This window comes from Nerophis ophidion, linkage group LG07 (genome assembly GCF_033978795.1).
Source record: "Nerophis ophidion isolate RoL-2023_Sa linkage group LG07, RoL_Noph_v1.0, whole genome shotgun sequence".
NCBI lineage: Eukaryota > Metazoa > Chordata > Actinopteri > Syngnathiformes > Syngnathidae > Nerophis > Nerophis ophidion.
The window spans coordinates 51,645,351-51,660,205 of NC_084617.1; the positions used below are offsets into that span (position 1 = coordinate 51,645,351).

The 14,855-nt window shown below is 42.1% G+C and overlaps 1 protein-coding gene across 1 annotated transcript in view; it reads left to right on the forward strand.

Annotated features, from left to right (window-relative positions):
- The window catches only part of slc14a2 (solute carrier family 14 member 2), a 28,568-nt gene extending 17,785 nt beyond the window's left edge, over positions 1–10,783 (forward strand). Inside the window, exons 5-9 of the mRNA XM_061906374.1 lie at positions 4,470–4,662; positions 4,753–4,900; positions 9,769–9,903; positions 9,979–10,028; positions 10,109–10,783. Of these exons, the coding sequence (XP_061762358.1) occupies positions 4,470–4,662; positions 4,753–4,900; positions 9,769–9,903; positions 9,979–10,028; positions 10,109–10,441 (859 nt within the window). The 3' untranslated portion in view covers positions 10,442–10,783. The remainder of the gene's footprint in view (positions 1–4,469; positions 4,663–4,752; positions 4,901–9,768; positions 9,904–9,978; positions 10,029–10,108) is intronic.
- The last annotated feature ends 4,072 nt before the right edge of the window (positions 10,784–14,855 follow it).

Here is a 14,855-nt window from a genome sequence, read left to right on the forward strand (position 1 = left end):
CTGGCTATCTGTGCTGGTCCTGGGATGAAGTGGCGACTTGTCCAGGGTGTACCCCGCCTTCCGCCTGATTGTAGCTGAGATAGGCTCCAGCGCCCCCCGCAACCCTGAAAGGAATTAGCGGTAGAAAATGAATGGATGGATGTATATATCACTATATACATGCATTAAAGTGTCTTCAAAGTGTGCAGTTGTTTACTAAAATAGGGACTTTTGTCGAGGTTATAACCAATTATTCATGTTTCTTATGGAGAACAGTGCTTCACTACACGAATTTATCAGTTTATGAACCATGTTCAAGAACAAATTAAGCACGTAAATCGAAGTTGCACTTATGTTATTTGTCAGCCATTGTTTTTTTGATTAGTCGACTCGTCCAACAATTATTGTTTATATAAACTGCTTTACGCGTTTGGGTCCACGATTTGATTTTTCAAATACGATTTACGAAGGTCCTGCAGTCCTGGGTTCAAATCCAGGCTCGGGATCTTTCTGTGTGGAGTTTGCATGTTCTCCCCGTGAATGCGTGGGTTCCCTCCGGGTACTCCGGCTTCCTCCCACTTCCAAAGACATGCACCTGGGGATAGGTTGATTGGCAACACTGAATTGGCCCTAGTGTGTGAATGTGAGTGTGAATGTTGTCTGTCTATCTGTGTTGGCCCTGCGATGAGGTGGCGACTTGTCCAGGGTGTACCCTGCCTTCCGCCCGATTGTAGCTGAGATAGGCGCCAGCGCCCCCCGCGACCCCGAAAGGGAATAAGCGGTAGAAAATGGATGGATGGATGGATTTCTATAAACACAGATTTATCCTGAAATGTCATAAATGCAATTTTTTCATGAATAATTATGCATTTCAAACCGAGAAGAAAACATTTTGTGCGCCCCCCTTTTCTCTCTAATTTGTCTTTAAAATTGCTTTAAGTACACTTTTGCATAAGATTTTATGCTTATTAAATTGAATTAAAACAATAAATTAACTTTAAATAAAACAACAAAATAAGAAATGGAGTTCAAGTACCTAGGAGTCTTGTTCACGAGTGGGGGAAGAGTGGATCGTGAGATCGACAGGCGGATTGGTGCGGCGTCTTCAGTAATGCGGACGTTGTACCGATCCGTTGTGGTGAAGAAGGAGCTGAGCCGGAAGCCAAAGCTCTCAATTTACCGGTCGATCTACGTTCCCACCCTCACCTATGGTCATGAGCTTTGGGTCATGACCGAAAGGATAAGATCACGGGTACAAGCGGCCGAAATGAGTTTCCTCCGCCGTGTGGCGGGGCTCTCCCTTAGAGATAGGGTGAGAAGCTCTGTCATCCGGGAGGAACTCAAAGTAAAGCCGCTGCTCCTCCACATCGAGAGGAGCCAGATGAGGTGGTTCGGGCATCTGGTCAGGATGCCACCCGAACGCCTCCCGAGAGAGGTGTTTAGGGCACGTCCAACCGGTAGGAGGCCACGGGGAAGACCCAGGACACGTTGGGAAGACTATGTCTCCCGGCTGGCCTGGGAACACCTCGGGATCCCCCGGGAAGAGCTAGACGAAGTGGCTGGGGAGAGGGAAGTCTGGGCTTCCCTGCTTGGGCTGCTGCCCCCGCGACCCGACCTCTGATAAGCGGATGAAGATGGATGGATGGCTGGATGGAATAAGAAATGTACATCAACTTACAACAAATACAATTTTAATTTCCACTCAAGGATTCATAAAGTATGTCTGATTCTGAAATAGTAACTTTCTCAACCTACAAAATAAAAATGAATGAAACAATCTGGTCAGACTGCCTGACCTCGTAATCCACATCACCTACTCGTCGTGTGATTACAAAGGGTCTTTGCCACTTGGCGAGTAATTTGGAGCTGGATGTTGGGAGTGATACAAGTAATTTCTGTCCCGGTGAAAATTGTCTGAGTAGCGTCCACTTGTTATACAGGGGCTGCTGACATTCTTGGGCTCGGAGTAAATTCTCATGTGGCATGTGCCCCAATGTGTGGAGTTTTGCTCTCAAGTCCATGATGTATTGAATTTCGTTTTTACTGGGGTTTGGACCTTCCTCCCAGCTTTCTTTAACTAGGTCCAGCACCCTGGACCTAGTGGCTTCCTGCCAAACAATAGTTCAAATGGGGAAAACCCCGCACTGCAAATAACAGGGGATCCAACAATGTTTGCTAATTTGGGTTGTCTTCGTGTATGAACTTCCAGATCATGAATTACAAGGTTCAAATCATCAGCTCTACCAACCCATCAGTTTGTGGATGGTAAACGCTGGTCCGAATAGATTTGATCCCCAATAATCCATACAGATCCTTTAACGTGCATGACATAAAGGACGTGCCCTGGTCAGTTAGAATCTCTTTTGGGATTCCAACTTAAAACAGTGCCTGCGCGACACTCTTTGCAGAGATGGAGCGCAGCGGTACTGCTTCGGGATAGCGCGTTGCGTAATCCACCAAGACTAGCGCAAAGCGATATCCCTGGGTGCTCGGGTGAAATGGTCCGACGAGGTCCATGCCAATTCGCTCAAACGGGACTTTTATGAGTTGTAATGGCCACAAAGGTGCCCTCTGGGTGGCGGCGGGGTTGACTAGTTGACAGTCCGGGCAAGCTGCGCACCAGCAGCTCACGTCTGTCTGAATGCCTGGCCAATAGATCCGGACCATTATCCGATTGAGTGTATTATCATAACCCATGTGACCGGCCATCGGGTTAAAATGCGTCGCCTGGAAAATAATTTCCCGACGGTTTATTCGCACCAACAATTTGCTGATTTCTTCTCCTGTCTAAGTGTGATGACTCACTCTGTATAATTTGTCCCTAATCAATGCAAAGTGGGAAAAAAAACGTGCTATTCCCGGGCGAACCTGCTGCCCATCATTTGAAATCACTTGGTCCCAGGTCGCGTGCAGAGTGTCATCTCGAGACTGCTCGAGTGGAAAATCGGAAATGGGGCGCCATTGGGGAACCGGGGAGACCTCTTGCAAAGTTCCCGCCAACCCCCCTTCCCCCTCACACCGGCACCGTCGGATAACCTTGCGTCGCCACTGAGAACAGTGAGGCTATCCCCTTTCCTTACCGGTCATGAACGCACCCCAGCACACTGCTATACTAACCCGTTAAACCCCATCCAATTTTTACGGTCTGCATAAAGCGCGAACTTACGGCCACCTTCACATTATGCTCTTCCCCCTTGAAAAAAATTTCCACCGGCACCATAGGATACTCGTGAATGTCCGCATGCACACATTCAAGCCACGCCCGTGTGACGTTTTTCAATGCCCCGGGTCGAACCAGGTTTTGGTGAAACATGGACACCCCCATCAAGGAATCCACCATCGCCCGGTCGAACCAGGTTTTGGTGAATCATGGACACCCCCATCAAGGAATCCACCATCGCCCGGTCCGCGCCGGGATTGCCTCCAGGGATTGTTCAAGAATGATCTGGTCGATCACCTCCTCTACTTGTCTGGGTTGCAGCCATCTCGTCGCCGCGTCTCTCAGCTGTTGGCCCAGGGCGAACGGCCGCTTCTCCTGTCCGAGTTGCAAGGTTCCCTAACCACTCAAATACCGCCATTCTCATGTCCCGGTAGCTGACCCAGGACGATGGTGGCAGGGTGAGAGCCGCTTGCTGCGCCTGTCCCGCTAGTCGTGGCAGCAGTCGCACCGCTCACTCTTCCTCAAGCCATGCACATGCTTTCGCTGTCGCCTCAAACATGTCCATGAAACTTTGTGCCTCTTCCGTCTCCGCCATTCTGTGCATCCCCACCGTCGTTAATGTTGGCTTCACTGCTGGGGGTGTCCCCGCGCCGGTCCTTTTCGTCAGCGCCCGCAGGATCTGGCTCTGCTGTGCTATTTGGCCCTGCATTGCCTACATCTGCCGGTGGTTTGCCATAGATACCTCCGCCAGGAGCTGTCCCAGCGCCTCTATAGGGCTCGGTGACTACATTTCAGCCTTTCTTTTTTTTTTTCCTTTTACGTTGGGCGCCAGATGTGGAAGTCTTTCCCGACCCGTTCCATGTTTACCACGTCACAGGAGCCAGGCATGCCGTTTAACAGAGTTTTAATCAACATGCGATGCCAAGAACAATATTTTCAGTGCAATCTTTTCAGGTGTCTGTCTCTCCAGTTTCTCCCACCTCTCTCCTCCGCTGGCCGCTCACTGTTAAAGACAACAGCTGATTAGATTAACACGTACCTCCTGTGAAATCTAATCACCTGCCAGCTGTGTCTCGCATGTGTGTGTCACATGCCCCGCCCCTGGTCGATGGTGCTCCGCCCTCAACACCATTGACAGAGGCGGTGGCCTTTGCTCCTGCAGCGCGCTGATCACACTCTCCCTCCACACAGTCTATTTTACTAAACGGAATAGACACACTCTAACATTTAGCGGGATGTCTTTCCAGAAGAGTATAGAAGCTATTGATGTAAAGCCCATGTGTATCCAGATGTGTATTGACTATAGTACATTTGCATTTTCGTCTTTTAGCCCGATTCTGTCCAGTGCCTTGGCATCCATTAACAGTCGCTGGGATCTCCCCGTGTTCACGCTTCCCTTCAACATCTTAGTGTGCCTCCACATGGTGGCCACGGGTCACTACAACCACCACTTCCCCCAAGTCCTCATCCAACCCCGCTCGGAGTTGCCCAACATCACCTGGGCGGACATTGACGTGGCGAAGGTTGGTGTTCATTTTGAAATGATGTACGGTCTTGTAGTTGTGTGGTAAGGCGAGTTGCTCTTGTGAACCATTTTTGGGACATGTCCTCAGCTCTTCATGTCCGTGCCAGTGGGAATAGGCCAGGTCTACGGCTGCGACAACCCCTGGACAGGAGGCCTCTTCATCATCTCGCTCTTCATCTCTTCCCCTATAACATGTGCTCACGCTGTGCTAGGTTCCACCATCGGCATGGTTTCAGGTGGGTTTGGTCTTCTTAATGTTTAAGTGTACACATTTTCCAGTTACAAACCACAATTACGTTTATTTGTACGAACCTTGTCTCAGAGTACGAATCTTTCATCCACCCATTGTATGCCTGGTAGCGCAGCCATTTTGTGCCCAGCAGCCCATTCATTGTGGTCGGGCTGATCACTCTCCTGTTTAATTCAGTCAGCACAGCACTGCCGTTGTTAGCCTGATATCAGGTTGAGCTTTTTTTGGCTCTAGTAAATCGGCATGAAATAAATCCCCATACCGTATTTTTCGAACCATAGGGCGCACCCACTAAATATAGTATCACTTGACTATAACATTGTTATAAGTACAAGTCTGTATAACATTGTATCTTTATTAACATTAAAGAAAAAAGAAACAAATATAGATCAACTTACAGTACAACAAAGAATAACTTTATTAATGGTTCAGGGTCAGCTGCGCTGATAAAAGGCGGAGCGGGAGGGCGAATACTCTCTCAGGCAGCTTCTGGTTTAAAATGCGGTGTGAGTGAAACGTGTGGGACACTAAAACTTCTGAGCTTTGACTAACATCCATCTACTGTATCTTTGATGCAAATTGAAGAATAGTGTGGTGGACTAGGGGAAAGGTCGATGAACAACAGACACTGGGCAAGGATTGTTTTACTGTGCACCATTTTAACTTGTCACTGTTTTTCATCCCACTATTTTAATTGTTGTATTAATTAAACATCCAATGTTTAACTAACCTTAACTTAGTCACAAGGCACTTCTTAGTTAAAAGGCAATCATTTGACAGCAGCTCTGAATTAAAATCAGTACTAGTATGAAAGACTTACATGGAATAAAAACACACACTGCAGAATAAAACCAAACCTTAAAATAACAGCATCGGATAATCATTTAAACTATTGCACAAACCCAGAAATGTATTAAAGCGCCAATTAACAAAGCAACTAACTATTAAATGAACCTTAAATATGACTTATTTTATATTTGTGGAAAATATTGGACACAGTGTGTTGTCAAGCTTATGAGATATGATGCAAGTGTAAGCCACTGTGACACTATTGTATTTTTGTATATGTTTTTATTTTATCTTTTATAAAGGGCTGTGATGATAATGTAAATGAGGGATTTCTAATCACTGCTATGTTGGAATTCTTATTAATATTGAGACTGTGGTTGGTATTATACATTTTTGTTTGACTACTTTTGGATTGTTTTGTGTCATGTTTGTGTTGATTGATTGATTGATTGAAACTTTTATTAGTAGATTGCACAGTTTAGTACATGTTGTGTACAATTGACCACTAAATGGTAACACCCGAATAGTTCTTCAACTTGTTTAAGTCGGGGTCCACGTTAATCAATTCATGGTACAAATATATACTATCAACATAATACAGACATCACAAGTTAATCATCATAGTATGTACATTGAATTATTTACATCATTTACAATCCAGCGGGGTGGGATGAGGAGCTTTGGTTGATATCAGTACTTCACTCATCAACAATTGCATCAACAGAGAAATGGACATTGAAACAGTGTAGGTGTGACTTAGTAGGATATGTACAGCCAGCAGAGATCATAGTGAATTCAGATAGCATAAGAACAAGTATTTACATTAGAAATACATTTGATCATTTACATTTAGTTGTTTACAATCCGGGGTGGGATGAGGAGCTTTGGTTGATATCAGTACTTCACTCATCAACAATTGCATCAACAGAGAAATGGACATTGAAACAGTCTATGTCTTACTTGGTAGGATATGTACAGCGAGCAGAGATCATAATGAATTCAGATAGCATAAGAACAAGTATTTACATTAGAAATACATTTGATCATTTACATTTAGTTGTTTACAATCCGGGGAGATGGGATGTGAATGGAGGAGGGTATTAGTAAAGGGTTGAAGTTGCCTGGAGGTGTTGTTGTAGAGCGGTTTTGGAGGAGGATAGAGATGCACTTACTTTTACACCTGTTGGGAGTGCATTCCACATTGATGTGGCATAGGTAGAGAATGAGTTAATAAATAAATAAATAAATGGGTTGTATTTGTATAGCGCTTTTCTACCATCAAGGTACTCAAAGCGCTTTGACACTACTTCCACATTTACCCATTCACACACACATTTACACACTGATGGAGGGAGCTGCCATGCAAGGCGCCAACCAGCACCCACTGCGCCACGCCGTCCTTTGTTAAATCGGAATCTGGGTTTAATGTGGTTTGTGGAGCTCCCCCTGGTGTTGTGGTTATGGTTTACGTTAAGGAAGTAGTTTGAAATGTACTTCGGTATCAGGGAGGTGTAGCGGATTTTATAGACTATGCTCAGTGCATGTTGTTTTACTCTGTCCTCCACCCTGAGCCAGCCCACGTTGGAGAAGTGGGTTGGAGTGAGGTGTGATCTGGGGTGGAGGTCTAAAAGTAACCGGACTACCTTGTTCTGGGATGTTTGGAGTCTAGATTTGAGGATTTTGGAGGTGCTGGGGTACCAGGCAGTGCAAGCGTAATCGAAAAAGGGTTGAATGAGATTTCCCGCTAGAATCTTCAAGGTGCTTTTGTTGACCAGAGAGGAGATTCTGTAGAGGTATCTCGTTCTTTGGTTGACCTTTTTGATTACCTTGGTTGCCATTTTATCACAGGAAAGATTGGCCTCTAGAATGGAACCTAGGTAGGTGATCTCATCTTTCCTCGTGTGTGTCCTTTCAATTGCTCTGTTGATTGCTATTCTGAATATAATTGGGCCAGGTTTGGTTTTGGAATTGGAATTGTATTATTATTGTATTATTTTGTTGGATTGATTAAAAATTAAAACAAATTCAAACAAATTAAAATACAAAAAATGGGATATTAAAACGTTTGATGTTTAATAAATACAATAGTTAAAATAGTGGGATATAAAACAGTGACAGTGACACCATTTCAAGTGCATCAATTTCCCCGAAATAAAAAAAAAGTATAATTTTTTAAAATTATAAGTGTTTTGACCAATTTGAACCATTTAAAACTTAAAAAATAATTAAACTTAATGAATATTATTAAATTCGATTTGATCCGCAACAATAAACACAACATATGAAAACACTTTAACCTACATAATAAAACAATTTGTGCTGATTCTTTTTCAAATCAAAACAAGGAAATCAGGATTAATAACTCTAATGAGATTGTTTGGTAGTCATTTTGCACCATGCCCTCCAGTATTTGAGAAGAATTGCGTCAGTAGAACATTTGTTCAGTTCAGTTCAGTTTATTTATTTTTATAGCACATTTAAAAACAACCCCAGTTGGACAAAGTGCTGTACATACATAAGAAAAGGGGCACATAGAGTCACATTTACATTGTTACACGGAAGGATGAATAAAATACAGTAGTAAAATATACGTGTGCAGAATATATCACCCAAAATACTAAAAGGATAAAACAAGAAATAAAAACAACCAAGATGTCCTGTCTAACTGGATTTGAATGCCAGGGAGTAAACATATGTTTTTAGCCTAGATTTAAATTGGCTCAGAGACAGGGAGAACCTAATAGATCAGGGGTGTCAACAGTAATGCCCGCAGAGTCGGGTCAGGCCCGCAAACAGGTTTATAAGTAAACATTGATTGATTGATTGATTGATTTATCCGGCTCGTGGGACGAGTTTGCTAAGTAAAAATGAGCTGCCATTTTTGAATGAAAGAAACTGCTGTTCTAAATGTGTCCACTAGATTTTACAATAGCAATTATTTGTATCTTTGTAGATGAAAATACATATGTAAAAAATATTAACCACATGATGTTACCACATCAGTCGAGGAAAATGAGCAAATAACATAAATAACATCCTGTAATTTGATTTTGATATTATTTTTTTTGTCTTGATAGATTGAAAATTAACAGCAAGGAGCTGACTGATGAACATTTTCACCTTATTTATTCAGAAAGTATAAATAACGACAAATAAAGATAGAATACTACCGTATTTTTTGGACTATAAGTCGCAGTTTTTCTCATAGTTTGGCTGGGGGTGCGACTAATACTCAGGAGCGACTTATGTGTGAAATTATTAACACATTACCGTAAAATATCAAATAATATTATTGAGCTCATTCACGTAAGAGACTAGACGTATAAGATTTCATGGGATTTATCGATTAGGAGTGACAGATTGTTTGGTAAACGTATAGCATATTCTATACGTTATAGTTATTTGAATGACTCTTACCATAATATGTTACGTTACCATAGAAGGCACCTTCTCAGTTGGTAATTTATGCGTCATATAAGGTACACTTTTTCAGCCTGTAGTTCACTATTTTTTATTTATTTTAAATTGCCTTTCAAATGTCTATTCTTGGTGTTGGGTTTTATCAAATCAATTTTCCCAAAAAATGCACCTTATACTCCAGTAATACTTATAAATGTATTTTTTTCTTCTTTAGTATGCATTTTCGGGGGGTGCAACTTATACTCCGAAAAATACGGTATTAACTGCAATATGTAAGTGTAAAAAAAAAAACCCATTATGATTTGTACATTTTCAGAATGTGCTTGTTATATTTTTTTTAAACAAAGAAAACAATCTGAAGTTGTCTTTATTTTTAAGTTATCGTGGCGTGATTTTTCTTGGGAGTAGATTTTTCTCCATGCGGCCCCTGATTCAAAATGAGATTGACACCCCTGTAACAGAAAGTGGAAGGTTGTTCCACAGTCTGGGCCCTGCCACTGAAAAGGCTCTATCTCCTTTTGGCTAGATTTTCAGACAGCGAGCAGGAACTGGTCTGAAGACCTCAGGATCCTCCTAGGACAATAATTAATCATTCATGCAACCATATGTGACTAAGTTGTCCCGATTTGCATATTTGTCATGCAGGACTGGCTTTGGCAGCTCCATTTGGCGACATTTATTTTGGCCTGTGGGGATACAACTGCGTGCTCGCGTGCATCGCCATCGGCGGAATGTTCTATGCTCTCACGTGGCAGGTGCACTTGCTCGCAATTACCTGTGGTGAGTAAGACTTTTCTTTCGACATATGCAAATGTTATGAATTTGAACACAAATCACTCTCCTGCTGCCCTGCAGGGTTCTTCTGTGCATACCTGGGCTCTGCCATCTCCAACATCATGTCCGCGGTACATTTTACGATGCATATTTAATTACTGTAACCCCGCTGACAACAAAGAGGTGCTAAGAGTCCTATTTGTGTTCCTAGTTTGGTCTGCCCGCCTGCACCTGGCCCTTCTGTCTCTCCGCACTCACGTTCCTCCTCATCACCACGGAGAGCAACAAGATCTTCAAGCTGCCGCTGGCCAAGGTCGCCTACCCCGAGAAAAATCTCGGCTTCTTCTGGAAAATGAAGAGAAAGGAGAAGGCGGAGAAGGCGGAGCAGGCGGAAAAGCTCGAGGAGGAAAGGAAAAACCAAGAAGAGCAGATTCTCGACGAGAAAGAGCGGCTGAGGCTCGCGCTTGAAAACATGGAAGAAGGCCGGACGTCACAAGTGGTTGCTGGCCAAGCAAATAGCGAGCAAAAAGACACAACTATCTGAAGAAGAACGTCTGAAAAATTGTGTTTGTAATGAATATTTTGCAGTAGGGATGTCTCCATTAACATTAATGGCCTCAGATCCCCCATCCTTTGACAAAATATCATAGAACTGAAAATGCTTTATTATGAGTAAATCAAGTAAACAACAATACTAGATGAACTCATCCAGTCTTGTTGCAAACCAGATGTTGTATTATAACTGCTGTATTTTTTTTCGCTATCTTTGAACCCTGTGGTTTATATCATTTGAATTTAAATGTATTGATGGAAAACCCATTGAAATGCATTATCTCCTTTGCAAGGGGGACCAAAGAGTTACACAATAAACCATTACAATTATTAAGATACATCTCAGCTCACACAACTCTCAGAATTTACCATACTTACAATAAAAAAAAAAACATGTATGAGTACCATGACCTGGGTAACAGATCATGACATTGCATGAAGTTGGCACGTTGTGTAACTCGTAAATAAAAACACAATGCAATGATTGGCAAAGCCTTTTCAACCTATATTCAATTGAATGGACTGCAAAGACAAGATATTTAACGTTCGAACTGGAAAACTTTATTTTTTGCAAATATTAGCGCATGTGGAATTTGATGCCTGCAACATGTTTTGAAAAGCTGGCACAAGTGGCAAAAGTTGAGGAATGCTAATCAAACACTTATTTGGAGCATACCACAGGTGAACAGGCTAATTGGGAACAGGTGGGTGCCATGATTGGCTAGAAGAGCAGCTTCCATGGAGTGCTCAGTCATTCACAAACAAGGATGGGGCGAGGTTCACCACTTTGTGAACAAATGTGTCAGCTAATTGTCCAACAGTTTAAGAACAGCATTTCTCAACGAGCTATTGCAAGGAAGAGATGTTGTATGTACATACAAATATTTTAAGTAGTTTTTTTTAAGTTTGTTTCTCCTCTTTAGTTAAGAAGAGTTGTTGTACATTCTTGGGTAGCAGGTTATAGTTTGCTTTGTACATAACTTTAGATGTTTGCAAATTCACAAAATAATGGAATTTCAATGTTTCTGATTCAAAAAATGTTTTTTTTAATGTTCTCTATATCCAAAATCATGTATTATCTTAACCGATCTTTTTTGTAACAGGGTTAGAGAATGAAGTGTACTTTTGTAGTTATTTCCCCATATTTCTGTACAAAAACTCAGATATGGTGACACTAGCAAGCAGTAGAGACATATGGTCTAGAACAGGGGTTGGCAACCCGCGGTTCCGGAGCCGCATGCTGCTCTTTGATCACTCTGGTGTGGCTCAGCTGTAAACTTGCCAACCTTCCTGTATTTACCAGGAGTCTTTTGACCTCAGTTCCTTTCCCTAAATTTGTCTGAGGTATGCATACTGCGATTTTCACTCGGATAGCAAAATTGAGGGTGGGCCGTGATGGGAAAACCCATAACATCTCCTGTTACATGTAGTTGTGCCCACTGTTACACAACACCATGTGTGTGCCGGCCGGTCACGTATTGTGTGAGATCTCTGTTACAATCCTCAAGCGATTGCAACGCATACTTGTTCAACAGCCATACAGGTTACACTGAGGGTTGTAATATAAACCATTTTCACACTCTTACTAATATGCCACACAAAGTGAACCCACACCAAACAAGAATGACAAACACATTTCGGGAAAACATCCGCACTGTAACACAACATAAACACAACATAACAAATGAATTCCATGCAACCCTGACTCTCCCCGGCAACATTATACACCCCACCTAGCACCAAACCCCGACCCCAACCCCGCCCACCTCAACCGAAATGGAGGGGTTCGGGGGTGGGTGGGGGTGTTTCTGGTAGCGGGGTGTGTAATGTACCCTGGGAGAGTCATGGTTGCATGGGATTCTGGGTATTTGTTATCTTGTGTTTATGCTGTGTTACAGTGTGGATGCTTTTCCGAAATGTGGTTGTCATTCTTGTTTGGTGTGGGTTCACAGTTTGACGCATATTTCTAACAGTGTTAAAGTTGTTTAAACTGGCACCCTCAGTGTGACCTGTATGGCTGTTGAACAAGAATGCCTTGCAGTCGCATATGTGTCTGCAGAAGCCAAATACAACATGTGACCTGACTGGTAAGCTGTTTATAAAAGTTGTGGAGGGCACTAAAGACAGTGCCATCGTAGCACGCCCTTATTCTTGTTGATTGGGTATTACTCAGCAGACGTCCGACGGAATAGTCACTCTGTAACCCGTGAGTCTCACGGACAAATCGGGAGGATTTGTATGCGTGATGCTAATGAGGGGCATTCATATAAAACTCACTGGCCGCACTAACATCAAATATTCATATTTAATTCTGGGCCGCGTGTCTGAGACCCCTGGTTTATAGAACAAAGCAAAAAAAACTCTGTATACGGTGTTATTTCATTATAAATTTCAAGAGTCTTGTGGCTCCCATTATTTTCTTTATTTTGTGAAACGGGTCAAAATGGCTCTTTGAGTGGTAAAGGTTGCCGACCCCTGGTCTAGAACATCCATCCATCCATTTTCAACCGCTTATTCCCTTTGGTCTAGAACATATTTGACTTTATTCATTATCAAAATATTTATTGCCACCTTATGTTGTACATTATAATATGTTATTCACAGTTCATTTTCTCATCCATGGTTATTCCCAAAAATACGGTTTCTTTCAGTTTCTTTACTCATGCGAAATAAAAGACGATTAATACAGATTAATCGTGATCAGGTCCGTTCCTAGGAATTCTAGGTCCCCTTAAGGAGTATTGGTGTGTTGCCACCTTCAATGTTCTTCAGTCTTCCTGAAGGTGCGTGGAAGACGGAACGACACTTGTAGTTCCGGTTTATAGCACAAAACAGAAGGAAGGACTATAGATTTGCTCCCCCAGTACCTCAAGTGAGCGAACTCGAGCAAAAGATGGCGCTGTAGCACAAACAATAACACACCTTTTCAGTGTTTCTGCTTGTGTGTAATGAAAACTATTTGTTGAACAAAAAACATTAAGGCCGTTAGCGAAGACAAATCTATTAATAAACCGCACGTTTTATATGCCACAGGTTTCAAAGAGTAGGAAAAAAATAGCGTCTACCATTAATCCATTTTCTACCGCTTATCCCTTTTGAGGTCGTGGGGGGTGCTGAAAACCTATTTCAGGCGGGGTACACCCTGGACAAGTCGCCACACACTTGATGCATATAATCACAGCAGTATGAAGATTCTATGTGTCTACATTAAAACATTCTTGTTCATACTGCATTAATATATGATCATTTTAAACTTTCATGCAGAGAGGGAAATCACAACTAAGTCAATTGACCAAAACTGTATTTATTAAACAGTTATTAAGCAGTGGAACAAACATTCATGTCATTTCCAAAACCAAAAGTGAAAGATTGTCAGACATTGTAAAACAAGCTTTTAGTGCACTTTTTGTGCATGATGTCACTAAGATGACATATCAAAAGAACACTAAATTAAACTGCAATTTTTGTACAGAACGACACTACAATAGTTTAAAACAAATAAAGTGCACTTTTGTGCATGATGTCGCTAAGATGACGTATCAAAACAACACTAAATTAAAGTGCACTTTTTGTACAGAACGACACTACAATAGTTTGAAACAAATAATGTGCACTTTTGTGCAGGATGTCACAAGATATTTCAATAACTCTCAAATAAAAATGAGCTGCATCATAGGAAATCAAATACAGGTAGTGTTCGTCCTTCGCTATGTGGTAGGTTACTGCGTTAACTTCTTCTGTTGTTGACCTGTTTTTTTCATATGGTGTTGATCTGGAAATGTTTGCCTCGGCATTTTGTTGGTGTGGCACCGAACGGAGATGTTGAAATGCGGAGTAAGCCCTCTTCATTCTCTAACATGTGACTTTTCAAATAATGCTACAAAATAATAGTAATGCTACTCTTTGTAGCAGCACTTTTGCACCACACTTGACAGATTACGGTTGTCTGTTCGACATATTCCCACTTGAAGCCAAACAACCGCCAGACGATGGACCCCCTACTGTTTTTCTTGGGAATTAATTCTTCCTCCATTTGTTACCAGATTCGCACCTTCTTTCTCTCGTATTACCACTCGCATCACAGCTAACATTACCCATTCTGCTACCTCTCTGCTCTGTGAGGGCGTGTGACGTTGCATGCGCGACAGTATGTCATATATGTAAGAAGGTGCGCTTGCTGTCTGTGATAAGGAGAGACAAGAAAGAGTGGGAAGAGCCTGTAGTGTAATGCTCGCAGCTACAGTTGTGATCAAAATTATTCAACCCCCACACAATTCTGGTATTTTAAGTTGGACATTTATTCCATATTTTGTTTATAGTCATATCAAATAAAGACGCATTAAATAGACAAAGGCAACTTAAATTACAACATTACATTTTGTAACATACCAAACAGTGTCATTTCT